Source organism: Microtus ochrogaster, unplaced genomic scaffold (genome assembly GCF_000317375.1).
Source record: "Microtus ochrogaster isolate Prairie Vole_2 unplaced genomic scaffold, MicOch1.0 UNK7, whole genome shotgun sequence".
NCBI classification, from domain to species: Eukaryota; Metazoa; Chordata; class Mammalia; order Rodentia; family Cricetidae; genus Microtus; species Microtus ochrogaster.
This window is the reverse complement of record NW_004949105.1, coordinates 3,573,165-3,595,162: the sequence shown is the minus strand read 5'-3', so window position 1 is coordinate 3,595,162 and position 21,998 is coordinate 3,573,165. Positions and strand designations below refer to the sequence as shown.

Below are 21,998 nucleotides of genomic sequence, written 5' to 3'. Positions count from 1 at the left end.
CATATACTTATGCAAAAAAACAATTCTCCCAGACAAACTGGAAGCATGACGGTCAACAGAAAAACAGTTTGCATGTGCACGGTGCCGCTTCTGCGTTATGTAATGAGTCAACGGGGTGAAAATTGTGTCATGGCTACGGCTGGAGACAAAACGTTTCCGGCGCCTCATATTCTAAGTCTGCATAATAGGCCAGAGGTCAGCCATCTTCTCAAAAGGTGGCTCTCCCCATACTGGCCAGACCTACTCCTCCATAACCACCCCACCTGCTAGAGGAAGACAGGGAGAGGGGCCTGCATTTGGCTGAGGACCTTGCATCCTCCTGCCTGAGAACTCTGCATCCCCGAAGGGAGAGGAGCTGTGAGAGAGGCCATCAGAGATTGTCTGAGCCCAGTGCGGGGGTGTAAGGCATCCAAGGTGGGGCCTCTAGACACACGGTTTCGTGATATCTGCTTGACCCTCAGACTCAGCCTAAAAGTCCAAATTTGGGAGCCTGCAGAGTTTCCTCTGAAGACCATGGCCATTCCACCTAAGTGAGCTTTTGTTTTTACAGAGTGCACAGGAGCTTGTTATGAGAAGAATCTTGGGGAAGCATGAGTTATGTGGTTATGTGGCTTCCAGGCCAATCCCTGAGGCAGACCTTCTCCCGAGGACTGGAGTGGGTAGTAGTTTCCAGAGACAAGCACCATTGGGAGTACGGTACAGCCAGTGAGGTACAGAGCTCCCCACAAGACTGGGAGAGGATGGAATCAAATCTGAGGGGCGTCTCATCCCCTCCCCTCTAGGCCATTCTGGAACCACAAATCTGTTATGTTCTTACTGAATGGTAGAAAAGGGTGGGGACCCTCTGTGAACCCATGGGTGTCGATCAGATGGAATTATTAGCTGTTAGATTATGCACCAAACATGTGCTTCACAGTTCTGGCACTGGGCCTCTTAGAGCTGAGCCTGGCAGACCCTGTGCCAGCTGACAGCTATCTCCTGGTCCACAGTCAGGTGTCTTCTCTTTGTGTCCCCACACATGAAGGGGCAGAGGCCATCCTGGGTTTTTTCATAAGGACTCCAATCCCAACACAGAGCTGAACCTTTCTGACCTCACAGCTTCCTCAAGGCTTCTCAGTGCCTCACCTGTGGGTGAGGATTTCAATGACACTGAGACTGTGGCCTGAACACCTAGCATCTAACAGTTAAGACACACCTAAGTTCTAACTAAGATGGCCGGACTCATACCCATTGATGATATCTTTTCCCTCCACTGAGGCCTTAGCCATGAGACTAGCTTTAGCATGCTGGTCCTTGAAAAGAGTAATTCAGGGACTGGAGAGATGGCCTGGTAGTTAAGAGCACTTGCTGCTCTTCCAAGGACCCGGGTTTGACTCCCAGCACCCATGCGACAGCTCACAACTGTCTGTGACTCCAGTTCTAGGGGATCCTATATTTACTTCTGGCCTTTGAGGACACCAGGCATGCAAATATTACACAGACACACATGCATATGAAACACATAAAATTAAAAAAGGATTTTAAGATGAATGGGGCAGGTAGGCCACATGTATTTGCTCCGTGACACTGCTTTCCCCCAGCGTCCAGAAGCTGCATGGCTGAGGAAACCAGGCATGCTGTGGAGATAGGTGCCAGAGGGGAGAAACCCTCACTACCCCAGTTGCCTAGGTACCCACGCTTGCTGTGTGGGTGATGTGATACTGGAAGACTGCAGCCCCACAGAGCCCTGAGTCTCAAAATACCCATTCAGAAGAACAGTCGTACAGTCAGAAATCAGACCTGAACCCGCATGGCTCAGTCCAGAGCTCCCCATCAGCAGCCATCAGAACACGGGTCTTGCTCTCCTGTGTAGATCACTGAGGAGTCTTCTCCCCACTGCCCAATCAGGTGAGCAGGGATCACTCCCCTGGAGTCCAGGGAATCTAGACTGCTGGTGTCTAGCAGATCATTTAAAACCCTACCGAGTCTGCCTTTCACACGGGTGGCAACACAAGGACATAGAAGACTATTGTGGAAAAACAAGTCTATTCGCACACAACTTCTAGAAACCAGAGGGACACCACACCAAAGAGGTCACAGCGAGCACCCAGCCAGCCAGCCGAGAACAGGGGCCATTGCCTAAGGAGGCAGCAAGGGGTGAAGCCTAGAGAGCTGGTGCAGAAGGAGGAGCTGGTGTCTCCCTGGGAGCAGGGCCTGATAGACAGGGCAGGTCAGTCGCTCTGGGTCCTGGGCCTACTAGTTATCTTCCACATCTGTAAACCTGGGCATGTAGCCAGACCCCAAGGATGTCTGAAGTCACATACAACACAGCGAGTGAAAACCACAAAGAATGCACACATGAACATAAGGCTTGAAACGAAGAATGGCTTCCTCAACGGAGAACACTCAATTATGTATTGATAGGAATGCTGTCACTGTGCGCTTAGAAATCAGCTAATTGTGTGTTCCCTTGCTGGGCTGTGTGGGCTCTCCGTCTACACAGGAGTCTGGGTGTGCACTTACCAACTGGGTCACATCTGCCAGGGGAGGCTGCTTGCCCACACAGGTCTGACAGGATGCTGGCTCATGCTGGGTCATGTAATTGTCCCTACTTTGACCAGCTCACACAACAGGTCTGACAGCTGGGCTCCGGCTGGGCACTGCCATGAAGGCCAGCAGTAGGTGGGGCTTAAAGATTGCACACATTGGTATCAGGCCTGCTTCCTATTAGACATCCTGTGATGCCCACTCATATAGGGTGACCTAGACCTCATTCCTGAAGAAGCCCTGCCTACAACGTGATTATTACAACTACCTTGCCTGCCTCGTTCTGTCAGTCTGCCGAGAAGCAGGAAATGCCCCGATTCCTGGCAGCTGGGAGGATATCTGGAACCCTGTCCCTTCACCACCATTGGGACTGTTTGGCATTTCGCTCCCTGGTTTGTCAGCAGCCTTGGTTCAGCCTGATGCCTCAGTCATGCATCTAAAAGCAAGGCAGGTGCCTGTGATGAAAAGCTGGGGAGAAAATATTTAGGTAAGTTTTCAGTTTGGTGATTCGCAAATAGAAGAAACTCTGTTACTGTTGTAGGAGCTTGAGGCTGTTCCCTGCTCACTGCCTCTCGGGGAGCCAGGAGGGAGTTTATTCAAGTCCAATCTTGACAACAACGAAGTGGGGTTTTCCATCTCACACCCCATCTAGGCAGGGAGCTGGGAGGTTAGCTGGGTATTGGTTGCTTTTATTGAGATGGTAGGTAAAAACCTGAGCCCATTATGCAGCATTGATCCTCGGGGTTTTGTCCCCTCTTGTTTGGAGCCCCTCCTGTCCTTTTCCTTAAATGTCAAGTTGACACCACACCACCAGAGTTGGTGCCTCTATTTTTCCATTTAGACACATTTTATCTTTTCCTAAGTCAATCTTTATGGGTGGATCAGGTATTGTGTGTTAAATATACCACTTTCTTTAGAATTTGGAATACCGTGTGAAAATGGACGGGCTGTTAAAAGTTGGGGAAAGGCTGAGGGAAAACAGGCTTGGGGTAAGAGGCCATCCGTTTGTTCTAAATATCTAAAAATCTAAATATCGATTGAGAATCTTAAGACAACGCTACCTGCCAAGCACTAGTCATTTGAGTTCTGATCTTACTGGTAACCATTAAACATTAGGTAAACAGACTAGCTACATTATTACAGTCTAAGTTCTCACAGTACTTCCTATAGGAATCTTTTTTTCCAGGGCTTCTGTTACTGTTTCTTGTACTTGCCTACTTTATCCGTCTATCTAACTCTTGCAAAAGAGGAGTTATTATATTGCAGTTCACTAAATGTGTTTCTATGCCCTTGTATTTGACTCGTCCCATTACATTTTGTGTTGGCCAGGAGGGGAGGCTATCTCTGGGTCTGCTAAGTTGACCCTAAAACAATAACCAGAATAAAAGCAAATCAAGGTGGTTACATACAGGTATTAAAATGAAGTTGTCCCAAGTCTGATAGGGTAGGACGTTTCAGTAGTCACAGCCACTCAGGAGGTTGAGGCAGAAGGATTTAGGAAAATTTATGGAGCCCAGGGATTTGAAACCAGCCTGGGCAACATAGTGAAACCCAGTCTTTGAAAAAAAGAAAATAATGTATTTTTCTGTGACCGGAAATATGACTGCTTGCCTAGCATGAAGAAGACTTGCGTAGATCCCTGTATCATGGAAGGAGGGACAGGGAAAATAGGAGAGAAGAGAAAATAAAGAGAAGGAAAAGGTTGATGAAGAAAAGAGGAAGAGGGAGAAAACCAAAGAAAAGAAGGAAAATTTTGCTTAAACCACTCTCGGTCTGGCTGAGGACTTGGCCCAGTCAGTAAAGTGCCTTCCTTATAAACACAAGGATGGAGCCTGGGTCCCTAGCGCCATGTTAAAAGCCAGCTGTGGTGGCACATACCCCATAATCTCAGTGATAATGACAGGGGAGGACAATCCACTCACTGGCCAGCTAGCCTGGCTCATGTAGCAAGCGTTCAAGCCCAGGGGTACCAGTTTCAAATACAAGGTAGAAGGTTGTGAGTCCCACTGGTCAAGACTAAGACCACTACCAAGTCCAAGGCCAAATTTGAAGCAAACTTTTAATTAAATATTGGCCCAGTGAATGGACTCTGGCCAGATCCATCTCTGGGTTTCCAGAAAATGGCCCTAATCACAGGTGCAGCAGCTTAAGTATTTCCAGTCGGGTCCAATCTGGGGCAAGCATACATCTGATGTAACTTTGGCCTACATCCAATCAGGGCAAACATACATCCTAGCATATTTTCTGTGAATCCACGTGTGATTAAGTACATCTGGTGCAGACGGTCCAACAACCTCGTTTAGGGAAGTGAAAATCTATGGCTTCTTATCCCCATTAAATAACAGCCTCCAGCATTCCAGGAACTACCTGTCCTTGTATAAAGGGCTTGCTGATCAGAGGCATTTTTGCTTCATGGACCTCTGTGGTATAGTAATTAAAACTTCAAATGTAACTTTGGCTCTCACAAGGCATTCGAGGACCAATGACTCTCTCAATGTTGCCCTGGGGTCGCCAAATATTCTTTGTGTAAGAGTGCAAACATCCCCCCCACACACACACACAACTGGGAGGGATATCAAAACCAAAACAAACAAAAATACTTCTATCCTTCTTCGTCACCTGAGTCCCAGTCCTGGTTGGCATTGTCCCAGGAAGTATAGCACAGACCTTTGTGAGATATCATTCTTCCTAGATTATAGCACACCCCTAATGGGTCCCACTGAAGCATGGTGTTCTCCCAACAGTTCCTTCTGGTGCAGTGTCCTCCACTAAAGGTCCCCTCTGGAGATGGCACCCCTGCTCCCATGATTCCTACGAGCATGGCATGGCCCACTAAATGTCACAGTGGTATCGTAGTGTTAAGATAGGCATGTTTCTCCTTCCTGGATATGGCTTTTTATCCTCCACAATGGTGACATTCCATTCTGAAAATTTCTGCTGGGGATTCATTTGGTGCTATAGAACCTCTGATACCTTTTTTCCTCCTGAAGCCAGAACCACCTAACCACCCTACCTCCAAAGTTGTGACAACCAAGAAAAGCCCCTATGGACACATGTCCCCACAGGAATAAGTCACCCAGATTAAAGTCATGTAATTGCTCAGGTCACTATCAGGATGTCTATAGCTGACTGCTAGGGCAATGTCTTTATAACCGCTAACTTCCTACTTCCCATGAGCCCTGCCCATTGTGTGTGGCTGATATTCAGAGGGCAAAGATGTTGGGGTCATTAGAGCACTCCTGCTTTCACTGTGGAGACCAAACACTCTGGAATCACAGGGTTGACTCAGAAAGGCCCTGGTGCTGCTACAAGGTCACCTTAAAAGCAACTCCTGGCCTAAAGGTCCATTCCTGGCTGTAGGCCCTGTGCCTTGTGGCTCAGAACTCACGAGGTTTCCAGAAAGTGCTTTTAGGTAAAGAAATGGGCACAGTGTATCTTTCTATCAGCTGGAAGGCCTGCAGATCCTCTACAAAGTGAGTTCTAGGACAGCCAGGGTTACACAGAGAAACCTGGTCTCAAAACAAAACAAAAAATTGCAATATTCAATGAAAAAAATCAGGACTAATCAGTCAGGTTTTCCCCAGAGGCCTGCTGTGGAAAGGGTGGTCCAAGTGGGGTTCTATAGCTGGGACAGTGGACTCGGGTTGATTATGAGGGGTGGGAAATTTCAGAGAAGAAACAGACACCCAGGCTAGGGCATTGACCTTGCTGCAGGGACTCTAGAGACTTCTCCCTGAGGGCAGGCCAGGTGGTGCTAAAGCTGCCTTTTAGCAGGAATTTAATCTGAAAGCATTAGTGTTAACTTGGTGGGACTCTTGGCCAAACTGGCCCAAGGGTAGGACCTTGAGAACCTAATAGGACCCTGCTGGGAAGTGGGGTGGAATATGCCACTGGGAAGATTGTGAAGAGGAGCTTTGTGACTGAGCCTTTGACACATCAGAAACCTGGGTTCCAGCTGCGCTCTAAAGGTTTGTCTGGTGGTGGATGCCAGGAGGCTTGTCCCAGTAATTATCCTGATAATAGGTTAACACAGGCTGATCTTCCAGAGGACCTGGTTCCAGTTCCCAGTACCCACATGGTAGCTCACAGGAATTTGTAACTCCAGTTCCGAGAGATCTGACACTTTCTTCTGGCCTCCTCAGGAACTGCATTCATGTGACATACAGACATACAGGCAGGCAAACTCAAAAACCACACAGGGTATACAATGTCTGGGCAAATTCTGAATCAGAAGAGGATTAAGGAAAGGGGTCAGCACTGGCCTCATCAGAAGTGAGGCTGCTGCTTTGGCCACAACAGAAGAAAGAAAGGAGTTTCAGGACAAGTCAGTATGAAGAGAACTGAAGGCTTATTAAGAAAATGGTGGCCCGTGACTTTAATTCCAATGCTTGGGAGGAAGAATCAGATGGATCTCTGTGAGTTAGAGGTCAGCCTGATCTAAAAACTGAGTTCTAAGACAGCCAGGACTGTTACACAGAGAAACCCTGTCGCCAGAGAAAGAAAGAAAGAATTCCATACATGGCGAATACCTTTAACCTCCTGACTTTCCTATGTCCACCTCCCAAAAGGCCAGGATTACAAAAACAATGCCAACTCACCCAGTTCACTTTTTTCTCTCTTCTTTCCTTCCTTCCTTTCCTTTTTTAATTTTTTGTTGTTGTTATTTTGAGACAGGGTCTCATGTAGTTGCTTACAACAGTAAAGTGGAGAGACACAAACTGAGGCGCTAACCGTGGGCTCAGAGGTGCCACAGGAAACAAAACAAAACAAAAAAACAAACCTGAAAGTTGAATGTCAATGTAAATCTTGCCCCTAAACAGATATGGTTCAGTGGCGCTTCCAAAGAGACCCTTATGCACAAGTCACAGGGGCATAGCATAGGGCTTACGTCACAGTTCATTTTATCCATCTTCTGTGTGATGTTTCTCAAACGTTCTTTGGCAGGTGGCCTGGTTAACTGTGTTGAAATTCCCGTACGTTCAGAGACAAAATCAGAACCAGGAGCAAGTTGGGTAGGTACGTACAGTTTATTCCTTCTGGAGTCTTTTCTAACCAGCTATCCTGCCTCAAGATAAGATGTGATACAATCCAGGATAGGGTGGGCATCTGGGTAAGAGATAAAGACTTGCAAACACCTGACTAGCTAACATTGCACAAGGAGCAGCAGGCCAATTGTGTGACTCCGGAGCCACTGTCCTGCTGTGTTCGGTGACTGCCCTTCTCCAAGGGCTGGCCATCTGCTCAAAGAGAGGGGACCAATTCTGCTCTGCCCTCTGCTATCCTACGAGCCCTAACAGGTCCTTGAGTAGGTGCATGGCATAGGTGAACTGGGGTAGGGAGGTCTTTGCCCTTCCAGTAATGCTGTCTCTAGGGATCCAGGGCCAACTAGCTTCGGCTCTTGGCAGGAGCACAGGGCTTGACTTTGAGCAGAACCCACTGTACAGACAGGAGCCGGGTGCCAGCACCCGGAAGGCAATGTTTTTTGTAGTAAGGGAAGCGCTCTGGTCCATTCTGCCCGCCTGAGCACAATATGCCAGCTTCAAGCGCTGGCCCACAACGAGGAAACACCAACCGGGAGACGTTTGCAAGGGTTTGCCCCTCACCTCAGCTATGGAACCTCAGAGGCCCAAGGAACACGGGGTGGGTGACTGACCGGGTGGGCATACGTGGGGAGGGTCTTGGGGGACAGGTCCATGCAGAAAAATAGGGGGGTCGTGTAGGGTCTCAGTTGAGTGTTCTTAAGGAATTGTCCCACGGACCCCTCTCTACTCTTCTTCAGGATTCCAGAGCCACCTTGAATCACGACAATCAAATCCAGCATAGCTCGCTGCAGAAATCCAGGCGCCCTCGCAGCGCTCGGTGGTGCGGCCCGCACCCCTGCGACTGCCTTGGTAGTGTCCCACGGGGGCGGGGCCTGGGATTGTCGGCGGTGGTGCGCGTGCGCAGTGGGTTGTGTTTGTTCAGCTCGCGACACTGTCGTGGGTAATCCTCCGGCGGTCAGGGCGGGACGGACCGAAAGCCCGGCACCGAGGCGGAGACACAGGTGGGCGTGGGGTCTAGGTCTCCGGTGCCACCCACCGGCCGGTATCCTAGTCTGGTTCATGGCACTGGGTATGTCCACGGCGCTGGAGTCCCGGGGACGCCGAGTCTGAGCAGCTGATGGGCCAAGAGGCGGCGCCCACCTTCTGCTCACCTGAATGCAGGTGAGGCGTGGAGGGCGCCCTGTGTACAACCCCGCCTGCACTGGGGCTGCCATTGACTGGCCATCCGGGGAGGAGGCATTGTTTTGGCTTTTGCCTCCAGGTCATGCATGGGGCCAGCGGGGTCGCGAGTGGACGGGTCAGTCTAGGTGCGATTGCACAGGTCGACACCGGGCGCAAGAGAACATGGTACGACGAGGAGCAGCAGCAAAGGGGCGGACCATCTGGGGCGAAAGTGGGACACGCTGGGCTAGCTCTGCACAGTGCTAAGGATTGGGGAGCTTGATCATGGACTGATCATCATGGGACCAGAGGAGGAAAGGCCCTGTTGGCCTGGTCAGCAGGAGGTGGCTCTGGGTGGTGTCAGCATATATAGTGAAGGGGGAGGGGAATAAAGCACCTAGCTAGAGTCAGCACTAGACAGGAGATAACGGGGTTCTGGGCCTGTGGTGCTGCTCAGATAAGGAAGGATAGGGTGGAACTTTGCTTGGTGAGTGTCTGAGGCCTTAGGTGGTGGCGACACCTTTAATCCCAGCACCCAGGATTCTGAGGCCGGAGGTCTCTGTGAGTTCAAGGCCAGCCTGGTCTATAAGAGCTAGTTCCAGGACAGGCTCCAAAGTTACAGAGAAACCTTGTTTTGAAAAGCTAAAAAAAAAGTCTGAAATGATTGGGAGCAGATGGCAGTTGCTAAGTACTGTTTGAATTTGTCACTATTTTCTTACCTGTTTATATATGAAATCTGTAGCTATACACTGGATTTGTTTCCATGGTTATTTATTTATTTATTTATTTATTTATTTATTTTCTTTTTTTGGTTTTTTGAGACAGGGTTTCTCTGTAACTTTGGTGCCTGTCCCGGAACTAGCTCTTGTAGACCAGGCTGGCCTTGAACTCCCAGAGATCCGCCTGCCTCTGCCTACCGAGTGCTGGGATTAAAGGCGTGCACCACCACCGCCCGGCTCTTTCCATGGTTTTTTAAAAAAACTTTTCAGGAAGAATGTGAGCATTTGGAAAAGGTCATGCATGATTCAGGAAACATCTGATATTGTATAGGATGCCTACCCAGCTACCAGGTCTTCTATTAGCTCTAGTAGATTTGCCCTAGCTTCCGGGTTCTAGTTGTTATGGAAACAACGCTTACACTTCTCTGGCCTCCCTTCCAGGCCCAGAGAAGTTCTCCCTGGTCTTTTCCCTGAGATGCTTAGTACAGAATATCTTAGGATCTTAGGGTAATGAGAACCTGGAGAACCCTGTTAGGACACTGGGTAGGTGAACCTGTCCCCCTAGGCCACTGAGAACCACATGGAAGAGGATTAGTGAGGGAGACTTACTGATGTGTTGCCAAAGGCAAAGAAACAGTAAACAGCTTACATGTGTTTATCCCTTCTTTTTTACTAAAAAGGAAACGGTTTTATCTAGGGAAAGACTGACTCAGCGTGTGCCTGAAACTGGTGGTGTTGCTTAGAGCTTGCTCGGAGGATAATGAGGTTTCATTTCTCCATTTCCAGGCTCCTGCTCTGCAGTTTTGTTTAAGCATACATTCCTTTTGATGTTGGGGAAATACTGTGACCAAACACCTGCCTGTGATCCTGAACATGTTAGCCCATGGGCATGCTCTGTTGATCCTCTCAGAGAAGAGTGACAGCCAGTGTGGAGAAGAAAACAGAGGGAGGGAGGGTTTCTGCTGTCAGTAACCAAAACAAGTGCCAAGTGAGCTAAGACACGTGAGTGAGAGGCAGAACTGGTGAGTGTCCTGGGGTGCAGTGAAACCACAGCCTGTGGGGTCATCCCCGCACCCTCCCCTACCCCATGGGAAGAGAAATCAAGGAAGCTTTCAGTGTCCTAGACACCGCCCCAGAGACCACCCCGATTTAGGACCCACTCTGTGCACCTCGGTAAATGGTGAATCTGGTGGGTGACTGAAGAGAGAAGGGAGGACATGATGGCTCCTAGGTGGAGGGGGAGGTTTATCAGAGAGGTGAAGGAAAACAGAGGCATCTGGGAGAGCCCAGAGTGAACAGGACCCCGAGCCAGGCCATGGCGTGGGAGGGGAGGGGAGAGAAGAGAGCCAGGAGACCAGCAGACCAAGAGGCCCAAAAAGCAAAAAGAGTTGCATAACCAAAATGGCAATGACTGGGTTATATAGGGAAGAGCAGTTGAGGGAAAGGCAGCCCAGCCCCTGGGCTGGAGAAATTCAGGGTGGGGTATCTTAGCCAGGACCCTCCCCCCATAACAGGTAGGGGCTTCTGGGAGAAGCTAGCAGCCAGTGTCAGCTTCGATACGTTAATAGACCCCTTTGTCCCAGGGTTATTCCCTCTGACTGCAGTTCCAAGTTTGGGGCTCGTTATCCTAACTAAACACAGAAGTTCTGCTATACCAAGCAGTCTGGAGCAACTCACTTAAAATAGAAAGCTGAAGGGTTCCACGGGTGCTGACTCTAAGCTCCTGGTGATGTGGCCCCTCTGGTCACTGCAGCACCAAACTGACACCCTCGTCCGTTTATGTACAACTGAGGTTTTTTTTTTTTTTTAAAAAAAAAAAGTTTTTAACTTTATTTTATTGTGCATTTGATATAAAGGTGTCAGATTCCCTGGAACTGGAGTTAACAGACAGTTGTGAGCTGCCATGTGGGTGCTGGGAATTGAACCCGGGTCCTCTGGGAGAGCAGCCAGTGCTCCCAGCCACTGAGCCATCTCTCCAGCAGATTTCCTTTTTAAAAGGCACAGTTCAGTACAAGGAGAGTTCAGGCCAGTGACTATAATATAAGAGGAGCTTTGGAGAGCCATCCCCTGCCCCCATCTCAGAGGAACACAGAATTGGTGAGTTGCACTGGGCCCTGGGCTCAGCCCTGCCTTTAGCTCCTCCAGGGAGCTTGAGGACTGGCGGGAGCAGTGTCAGGCCACTGTGCAGCTTACTTCAGGCAGTGAGCAGTATGGAGAAGTCCCCAAGCTGGGCTTGGTGTGAAGCAGGCATGCAGAAGGGGAATGGCTGTGACCTCAGTGTCCCCTTTTTTGCCTTTCTAATGTGAGACGGATGTGGTCGGTTTGAGGAGCAGAAAGAGACGCAAAAGGAGAACTGAGCTGGTCCCATACACATCTGAACTGCCTACTGGGCACAGCTATGACTCTGCAGAGGGACCAGCAGGGCCTCTGGGGAGGGATGGACAGCTGCATCCCAACACCAGCCAGGTGAACCTGGCCTGTTACTCTCGTGGCTGAGGGTGTTGAAGTTTACCTTGCTGCTGCCTGCCCAGAGGAAGGATGCTTGGTGCTGTTATCTGCGGAGATGTCACAGGCCGCCCAGGGATCTTTATGGAAACCTACAGAGCGGGAGGTCTGAGCACCGAAGCAGCCTGGGGGAAGCGGTGATAGGTGTTGAAGTGTGGTGTGTGTTGTGGTGTATAAGTCACCTTTTCTGTAACTGTTTGGCTCCTGATCTGGAATGGCCAGGACGTTTCCTCCTCCTCCGCGTCTTGTGTAAGTGATTGATGTGGACATGTCCTCTAGATGCCCTCCCTCCAAAGATACCTTGAAGATTTGGAGCCATCCTCTCTCTGGTGAAGGGGAAACAGACTGTTGGTTGCACCTGACACAGCGGTGCTTCACACTCCACTATCCTGTATTTCCGTGTAGATTTTATTTCCAGGGTTAGCCCCCGTGCTCCAGGAAGCTGTGAGAAGCCACTCAGCCAAGCCACTGATCTTGAGGCTCTGGGGTTCCTCCCACTCTTACTAAACCAGAACCTTCTTGAGACAGTGTTTGTGTCCCTTGATTTAGGAAGTAGATCGAGTAGAGATTGGGGGTCCGCCCAGGCCCCATGGAAGCTGACTCCTGGCACAGTGATGCAATCGCACCAGAATGGGAACTTGTGCCTGGTCTCATGACTTGTGGACAAGTGCAAAATGGGGCCTTTTTACTCCAGATCCAGGAAGAAGATCTGCCTTCCTAGCCCTATACTAGGCTTGAATGTGCCTGGGTTAGGAGGTATTAAGTACTCAGTTAGGTCGGTGGGGGGGGGCATCATGAGTTCAAAGCCAGCTTCTTTCTCAGAAGAGCCTTCGTGAGCCAGTTGCCCCTGCCATGTGGGACCACCTTACATTTTGTCTCAGTGAGAGTAGCTTTTGGAGTCATTGGAAACATGAAATAGACTAGTGTCGCTACGAGCCGAGGCTTGAGCCCCGGGTGTAGGCTTCCTACAGAACAGCCTCTGGGTTGTCACCTCCAGAGAACATTTCCTTGTGTCCGGAAACACACATCAGGACAGTGGCACAGGGCTCCTGGAATCGGGATACGTGGGCGTGCGAGTTGTGCCCACACAACTGCATCCTGTGTAGAGTGAGGGGGAAACCAGCTCTTCCAGGACGTCGTCTTGCCAAGCTAAGAGCATAATGACTGTGGGTTCCTTTGTCCTTTGGGGTGGGCCCTGGCACTCAAGCCCACAAGCCTCGTGTTCTGGTGCTTTCTGTGGCCACAGATGAGTGAGTTAGGTTCGGAGGCTGATGTGGTGCCCTGGTACTGAGCCCTGTTGCCTCATGATTGATGAGTGCACAGCCCTGCCATGTTCTGCCTCCTTCCCCCAAGGCTCCTTGCCCCTGAGGAAGTAAGATCAGGGTTTGTCCTGCTCGCTGTGGGACTGGCCTGCGGTGACTGCTGAGCTGGTCAGGTCTCACGATTTCCTCCAGTCTTGACCTTCTCTTGTTTACAGTTTCACAAAGCAGATCGAAACTAGGGACCTCTTGCCATGTAACCACAATTTCGAATCTGCATGCATTCAGCAAGTATTTTATGTCTGTCAGCCACTGTACCAGGCACCTGGGTTTTAAAGATGGGCATGATGGGCTTCTGCCTTTGAGGGCTTCCGTGGTGCTGGCTGGGGTTAAGACTAGAGTGCAGCTCAGGTGTGGGCACAGAGGGCACGCGAGTTTGTCTGAAAGGCATTTGGCCCAGCGCATGGTGCTTCTCAGACCAGAGAGCATTTGAAGCAGGTGGGCTGAAGATGGCTGATCGGGTCCAGGGGCGGGGCATCTGCAGAGAAGTTAGAATTCAGAGCTTCAGAGCTGGAGCATGGAGCAAGGTGCAGGAGCGTTTGAGTTCGGGCCCCGGAAAGGAAGTGGTAGGTCCTGGCAGTAGTAGTTCCGGCTAGAGTCTGGAAATGCATCACAGGTCAGGCTTTGATGTGAACTCTAAAACAAATACACAGCCATTTTAGAAAGTGAACTCTCAGGATGTTCCAGATTAGAGAACCCCAGCCTGTACCACATACCACACATTGCTTCAGTCCCGCAGCATCTCTGCTCTCCTCCTGGGGAAACTGAGTCCCATGTCCAAAGGTCACATGGCCAGTACAGGCAGGAGTAGTATTTGAACCCAGGTGTGTCCCTGGCCCCATGTCCATGGACTTGGCAGAGATTGTGGTGTTTTTATTAGCAGCTCTCCCAAACACAGAGCGTGAAGGAAAGGTTCTTATCTCAGACTCTGGAGGTAAAGTGACTCAACAGAGTGCATTCCAGTGTCTGGAATTGTGGATTATATCGCTTATGACCGGACTGCTGCAAAGGCGAGGGCTGAGACTCGAGTTCTGTGGGAAGAGCATAGCCCGTTTCCGAGTCAGAGCATGTCTGCCTCCCTTCGTGGCTGGGCATCTCTGGGTCAGCCTAGTTCCTTCTTTTGTGCCATCTGTAGGTCTCTTGCAGGGTTTGTGTATGTCTGCAAGCATCAGAGTGAGGTAGAAAGCTTAAATACATCCCCCACATTGTCCTTTGATGGGGTGGAGGTGTGCAGACCATGTGTGGGAGGGAAGCCATGGCGCTTTTTGCTTTCCTGCTTTTGAGGTGAATTTTCTTTTTTCAGATTGGGAATGGATACCCAAAGATCCTTGAGACAGCTTCACTGAAAGTGAGGAGCGGTGTCAGGCCCAGCAGCCCTGCGTTGACCCAGGGACACCCCTGGCATCCAGATCAGGATCATGACCCCTGTAAGCGACCATGTCATGGCGGAGAGCATTTTTGACCTGGACTATGCTTCCTGGAAGATCCGCTCGACCCTGGCGGTAGCTGGCTTTGTCTTCTACCTGGGCGTCTTCGTGGTCTGCCACCAGCTGTCATCCTCCCTGAATGCCACCTACCGCTCTCTGCTGGCCAAAGAGAAGGTCTTCTGGAACCTGGCCGCTACCCGTGCAGTCTTTGGTGTCCAGAGCACGGCTGCTGGCCTGTGGGCTTTGCTGGGGGACCCCGTGCTCCACGCTGACAAAGCTCTCGGGCAGCAGAACTGGTGTTGGTTTCATGTCGCCACTGCCACTGGATTCTTCCTCTTTGAGAATGTGGCCGTCCACCTGTCCAACCTGTGCTTCCGGACATTTGACTTGTTTTTGGTTGTCCACCACCTCTTCGCCTTTCTTGGGTTCCTGGGTTCCATGGCGAATCTCAGAGCCGGCCACTATCTGGCCATGACCACTCTTCTGTTAGAGATGAGCACACCCTTCACCTGCATTTCCTGGATGCTCCTGAAGGTGGGTGAGGGAACAGGGGAGTGCTGTGAAGGTGGGTGAGGGGATGGGGGGAGTGCCATGGCCAATCACTGAGCAGGTCCCCTCAGGCAGTACCACACTAGCCAGAGTGTCACCAGGACCAGCCGTGAGTCAGCTGTGCAGCAAGCCATCATCTGGTTGAATTCCAGCTTCTCACATTTAAGTCATAGAGTTAAAAGAAAGATGATTGGCTCTTTGGACTCAGTCACTAGTTTATATGTCATAGAAAGCATTGTCGTTTTACTTCGATACTTACAATGTTCTGGAGAGATTTGTGATTATACATACACTCACAAGGCCATCCCTTAACTCTGTGGTTCTCAGCCTTTGAGGTCCGTCAGCTTGTGTGAGAGCAACTCTCTTTTGTTAGTTTGCTGGATTCAGAAGTTAGTTCCTGGTCAGGGAGAACCTTCACTCAGACCAGCGGTCCTGCCTCCAGAACGGTATCCCACCCCTTGGCTTCTGGCTCTCACAGCTGACCCTGAGTCTAGCAGCCCAGCCCTAGCCACTGAGTACAGACAGGGTCATGCCTCATCCTGGAGGGAGCAGCTGCCACACCTGTGTCTGGGGATGGCAGTCTGGGGAGACTCGAAGGCTGCTGCTGGACAGCACCTGGACTATGTGGGTTGGCTGGACTTGGCTTTTGTCCATGGCAAGGCATTGGGTGCTGCTCAGCTTCTGCAGGAACTCACTAATGTGCTCATAGCATGGAGCTACACAAAGTCCATTTTGGCCTTCATCCGAGGCCCTCGGAGGTGAAAGAGCTAGAGGAACCCGGACGTACCTTCAATCCAGACTGCTCCGGGGTGTGTGCCCGCTGCTGCTAGATAAAAGGGGCCCATTTGCTCTAAGATATGAGCTAATTCAAGATGGAAAGATTTAAGTCTTGCCTTAGGGAGCAGGAAGTAAGCAGGGCAGGCCTCACTATGAGACACTGGCCCAGGCTCTCATCTTTCTTCAAAATTAAGCCCTGGAGAGCAAGTGCTGGCAAGAAGCCTGTTGCTTTGAACTGAGTTCACAGCGCATGAAGAGCACCCATACCTTTCCACCTCCCGTACTGATGCGGTATTTGTCTCGTCCACAGGCTGGCTGGTCAGACTCCCTGTTCTGGAAGGTCAACCAGTGGCTGATGATCCACATGTTCCACTGCCGCATGATCCTCACCTACCACATGTGGTGGGTGTGCTTCCAGCACTGGGGCGCCCTCGTCGACAGCCTCTACCTGCCTCACTTCGCGCTCTTCCTCTGTGGGCTGGCCCTGCTCACGCTCATCATTAACCCCTACTGGACACACAAAAAGACCCAACAGCTTCTCAACCCCGTCGACTGGAACTTTGCGCCGCCGTCCGATACCAAGGGCGGCAGGCAAGAAAGGACCAATGGCCAGGTGCCTCAGAAAAAGAGGCTGTGATGCCAGCGGACGCGTGCCCGGGGTTCAGCCGAGCTCTGAGCAGAGGAGGTTGTGTAGGTGAATACTAACTTGTCCTTTAGCGTTAGTTCTGAAGTAGCCATGAAGTATTACTGGGACCTTGTTTTGCCTGCAGGAGGGCTTTGCCATCATGGTCATCTTCTTCTTCCTCTGGCATGGCCTCAGCCATGCTGTGCCTGCCAGGTCGGGGTCATGAAGGGAGACATGGTGTGTGCAAGCTGCTGAGGAGGCCAGCCTGAATACTTGAAAGGACTTCATTAGGAAGGACCCGTGTGGGCCTGGACGAGTCAGCACACCCACAGCCTGCGTGCCTTATCTGGGAGTCACGTTCTGTTTCATTACAAAGAATCGGCCTAAGAAAATGTGATTTGCTGGTATTTGAAAAAAATTTCCCAGCATGTGGAATTTTAAGCCAGTGGCACAGCACCACCCTCTAGTGGCAAGTGGCAGAAGAACACAGTTCTGGTGAGGGTTTTTCTCAAAGGCTGAAAGGTCCTAGAGTTTATCTACCCTTCCTGGCATGGGATCTGGATCTTCTAGCTATTTCTGATTGATGAAAGTGGCTAGGCTAGCCCCAGTTCTGCTCTGTCAATTTCAAGGCAGGCAGGGACTTTTCCCCTCTGGGCTGTGAGGGATCCTGTACTTAGAGATGCTCTCCCTGGGTTGCCAAGAACAAACAGCTTGCCTGATGTAGGCAAGTGTTCTTTTTAGTGCACTGTTTGTGGGCGGGATGTCCAGACACCAACTGTCCATGCTACTGGCGGACACAGAAACTTTCCCTAAAAGTATAAATTAAAGTACAGTTTATTTTTGTCAAAACTACCTTTGAGATGGTAGTTGGTCTTGAAAATCATGTGTGACTTAAGCTTGCCATGGATCATGGGCCTCAGCATGTTTGGGATACTAGTGCTTGAACTTTATCAGATGTATGGCTCCTATTTATTTCATCCTAAAAAAGTCTTTATTTTGTGTCCCTACCTGGAAATCCTGTAGCTCCCATATCTGCTTTGCACAGGCACAAGCCTGGCAGTTTTTAACTGGGCAGAAGTTTAATAAAGTTATGGTCATTTTCAGAAGACACACATACCAGTTCTTGTCTGCTAACGCCAGCTCAAGCTCACGTTGGCGTGTCTGAGAACACTCTGTGTCCAGAACATGTTGGCAAGTCTTTATGTGACCAGAAGGCAGTAGGAAAGTTCAGCTGACTTTCTCTGGCCTGCTCTAGGAGTGTGACCTCACACTATATCCTCTGTCTTTATGTGTGTCACCTGGACGCCGTCCCCAGGCTGAGGTGGCCTCTGGTTGTTCCACACACTTCTCCTTCCTGACTAGGACTTCTCCCTGGGACTTTGGAGACGAGAGTGTCAGATGGGAAGGCCCTGGGGGTGATGTGACCAGTAGCCTCTGCCTTTATTGCCTAGAGAGTGGCCTCCCTTTCTAGCTATAGCTTCGTTGTGGTCTTTACTATCTTGCCAGATGAGTCTCTGAGAGGGGCGTGGTGAAGAGGACACAGCTTGGCCTGCTGTGGCCCACACCAGTCAAGGTCTGGCTGCATGTGTGCCCCACAAGACTCCTGCACAGCCTGTTAGGAATCAGAACAGGGTGCGGCGTTGGTTAAGGGTAGAGTACTGAGGTAGCCTGTATGTGGCCCTGCCTGCCTTCTGTCTTCGGCTGCTGCACAAAGAACACAGGCTCTCCTTCCTTATTGGCACAGAAAACCAAAAAAGCACCGCCCTTCTCCCAGGGTATAGAAATACTTTTCTATATCTGTGTTGTTTTCAAAATTAGGGACTGTGACAGGTCAGGGATATTGAGTGACAGCAAACAGCCCAGTGTCTTCCCCATCTCTTACTGATGACATGCCCCCGCCCCTTTAATTTAGCCCCAGCTCTTATTTCTCTTAGCGTGCCACAGGCTCACCCAAGAGCTGGGCTTGGGACAGCACAGCTAGTTACTGGTCATTTGCTATTGTTTTTGTGAGGTGTTTGGCTGCCATGGCTCTCTCTACACAGCTCCCCAGGAGGCGCTGTTGCTCCCACAGTTTAGCTGGAGAAGCTGAGGTCCAGACAGGTGGTGACTGTCCACAGTGGCATTGCTAGCAAGAGGCCAGGTCTCTGCCTGAGCTCTGATGCACCTGTTCACACAGCCTGTGCGACCCTCCTGATGGGGATTGTCTGTGCTGTGTGCTGTAGAGACAACACCTGAGCCTGTCCCAGAGAAAAAGCAGAAACTAAGCACATCTAGTTTTACAGACTTGGAGGTCCAAGGTCAGATGCTGGTGGCTTCAGTCAGGAAGAGGCCTGGTCCTTCCTACAGTAGGACATTGCTTTACCTCTGGGAGGAAGGGATGTTGTATCTCCAAGGAGCAGAAGGACTGAAAAGACAAAATAATTCTAACTTAGTTAGGGCTTCAGAAGGCTCTGATCATAGCTTGGAACATGGCGACTTACATGTCCTCTGGCCGGGTCCATTGCTGCTTGTGGAAGCCAATGGCTGTGAGGAGGCCCCTCTCAGCTCCCCACTGTGGATGTGACGTATCAACATGGCTCTGGAGAGGTGCATTCAAATGCTAGTGCCAAAAGAGTGTTGGCACACTCAGTGCCAGTAGGATTTCATGAGCCACACGAGGGCTAGCGTCTCTGGTTCCCTGACCTATTCCAGGTATGGGTGCCCAGCCGTTGGCAAGTGAGCGGACAAACCAACAATTGGCAGGTATCCTGTGTGTTCCTGTGTGTGGCAGAAGACATGCCAACCCAGAAGGGAGACAAAATGTTTGCTGAGGGTACTTTTAACAAGGTAAGACAGGATAGAGGCCAGGGAGCCATCTCCAACCCACACAGCAAGGAGGGCCCTGGGAAGAGACCCGGGCAGGCAGGCGGTCTGCATGGGAATGAGAGAGGAGAGAGAAAGAGACCTTCATTATCTATCTTTTCTCTGCTGACTCCGAGTGAATGTTGCTTCTGTCATGACTTTGCTCACAGTGTAGCCTGAGCCCTGGGTCAGAGGGACAAGCCCTACCTTGCCTCTGGAGCCTTGGGTTCTAGATGTGTCTAACGCAGAGTGCTCCAGCTTCCAACTTGGAACTTGCCATGAGAACTCACCTCCTGTTTGCCATCCTGCTGGTTTATATTTGGTGATTTCATTGTTAGGCTCTAGTCTGTTGGAGGCTTTGCATTTCCTGTTAGTTCGCCATGTTGAACAAATAGCGCCAAACTCGTCAACGTACTTCAAAAATGAACCCAAAGTTGAAATCCTTAAAGGTTATAGATGCAAACCTTGCTGTCTAAAGACCCCCTGCTAAGCTTGATGCCATACTTTGCTGAAGCCCATGGGAGGCCTGCCCCTTTCTGAGCAATTGAGGAGGAAGGATGGATGGGGTGGGGGACAGAAATCCCTCCAAAAGTTTAAAAGAAAACTGGTTGCAGTCCCGGTAACTTTCACAGCATCGGCTGTGTTGGCTTTCAGAACTGCTGTGTGAGCCACAGAGTCTCAGAAGCACAGTGCATGCATCTCTGCCTGGGTTCTCCTGGCTCCAGGGACTTCTCAGCACACTAGGTCCACCCAGAAACATTGTTTCCACACAAAACAAACAGAGGAGGGACAGCCTGCTGCTGAGCCAGAGATGGGCTGTAGCTCCCTCCCATGTGTGCTTTCCTTAGCTCTGTGATTGGCTCAAATGTACATCGTACAGCACTATAAAGCTCAGGAAAAAACAAACAAACAAACGTGGTTTTCATTTCATAATCTGTGACTCTTGTTTGGCTCAGTTACACTGAACTCGTGGCCAGTGGACCCTCTGTAGTGGTTCCCTGTCTTCCTGATCACCCTTGTGTTCACATTTGGTGGAACTGACCAGCAAACACGGAAGGGCTCCTGGACGATGTATGCTTCTTTTTTCTTCCCAAAGGAAGGTTAGCTACGAAAGCAGAGGGTCTCCCCCACCCCCATTTCCTGTTCCTCTCTGCCTGGTGTAGTCATATCTTCAGGGCCATCTGCTCTTGTCACTGCAAGGACCCGCCTGAGGGATAGTCAGGAACAAAGGATGCAGGATTGGACACCTAGCCTCCAAAGAGCAACACAAGGCTCCCCCTTGCCTCACCAGCCCCTTCCATATGAACAGTTACTCTCAGTGGACACTTCCAGGATGGGGGTCACTGACCTTTCAGGATCCCCTTTGTCAGTTCAGGAGCCAGGCTCTGAGTTTAAAGTAAGTTACCCCATCTCATTTTCTTTTATTTCCAACACTTTGTTTAATATAAAAGCTGGGGGGGGGGGAAGCCAAAATGCCTTTCACTGACTTTTTTTTCCCTTTCAGATTTGCCAATTTCTAGTGTTCGGTCACAAGGTAAAGCAGTTCTTCCCAGCCTGTCTCATTGCCTATCTCCTTGTCACTCAGTTTTAAGAATCCCTTTGTCCCCTATCTTTTCCTTTGGAGATGGGTCTCCCCATACTACCCGGGCTGCCTTCAAAATGGATTTTCAGCCCTCCTGCCTGCTGAGACTACCAGGCTCATCACTTCTGGCTTGGTACCCCTTTACCTCTTGGTACTCGGTACTTTTAGGGACAAAAACATTTCCATGTGTAACTCTGCCGGCTCAGCCGGAGTCCAGGCTTTTTATCTAATTACATCCTGACAGTTCCTTCCTGTGTGTCCTCCCTCTCCAGGACGGTTGAGTCATGTCTCCTGTGTCTGTCAGCCTGCCGTGGTTCCTCAGCCTCTGCAGCAGCTGGTGATGTTAGCACCGTCCCTCTGGTTTACCGGTATGACGTTTGTCAGACTGGTGGGTTCAAGGCACACATCTGGCCTAGAGTACCATGTAAACCTGGTCTCCCGTGGAGTGTCAAGTCAGAAGTCTTGATCTGTCTGCCCCTCCATGATAATGTTAATTTTGGTAACCTGATTAAGACAAGCAAAGGGGGGGATTTGGTTGTGTGGAATTCCCTAACCAGAGTGGAATAGTCTAGTCTTGCCTTGCTCTGGGAATTTCTCAGAACGTGAGTGAGATCATGAGTTGGCGATCAAATAAGCCCAGAGGAAGGCTGCTGCTCGAATGCCCATGAGGCCTGGCACTGGTGTTATGAGATCATAGTGGGGATCGGAGCGTCTCTAGAAAATTCCATTTGGGGGGTGAGGATAATTAGTGGCATCAGTGGGGACTCCTCCCTCATGATGGAGACCTCTAGCTCTGATAATTAAGGTTTACAGCTAAATCCACACAAGTGCACTTCCCCGCCTTTGTGAGGCTGCAGTTAGCAAGGGAGAGGAGACTGGGAACTGTCCTTGCCCCTTCTGGGCCGAGCAATATCAACTTATTTCC

At 50.4% G+C, this 21,998-nt stretch overlaps 1 protein-coding gene across 3 annotated transcripts; it reads left to right on the top strand.

The window, feature by feature from the left end:
* Positions 1-8,477: 8,477 nt before the first annotated feature.
* Positions 8,478-17,760, top strand: Cln8 (CLN8, transmembrane ER and ERGIC protein). 3 transcript variants are annotated; one of them, XM_026788818.1, is made up of 4 exons: positions 8,478-8,729; positions 10,235-10,470; positions 14,576-15,233; positions 16,336-17,760. In XM_026788818.1, the coding sequence occupies exons 3-4, from the start codon at positions 14,691-14,693 to the stop codon at positions 16,660-16,662; spliced, it is 870 nt and encodes a 289-aa protein (XP_026644619.1). In that variant the 5' UTR covers positions 8,478-8,729; positions 10,235-10,470; positions 14,576-14,690; the 3' UTR covers positions 16,663-17,760. The 3 variants fall into 3 exon arrangements, with proteins under 3 accessions (XP_026644619.1, XP_005366293.1, XP_005366292.1); XM_005366236.3 differs by lacking the exon at positions 10,235-10,470 and having other exon boundaries at positions 8,478-8,569; XM_005366235.3 differs by lacking the exon at positions 10,235-10,470.
* The last annotated feature ends 4,238 nt before the right edge of the window (positions 17,761-21,998 follow it).

Coding starts and splice junctions, on each gene's coding strand:
- Cln8 (XM_005366236.3), top strand. CDS start 14,691: ATGACCCCTGTAAGCGACCATGTCATGGCGGAGAGCATTTTTGACCTG. Junction 15,234..16,335: donor TTTCCTGGATGCTCCTGAAG/GTGGGTGAGGGA, acceptor TCTCGTCCACAG/GCTGGCTGGTCAGACTCCCT.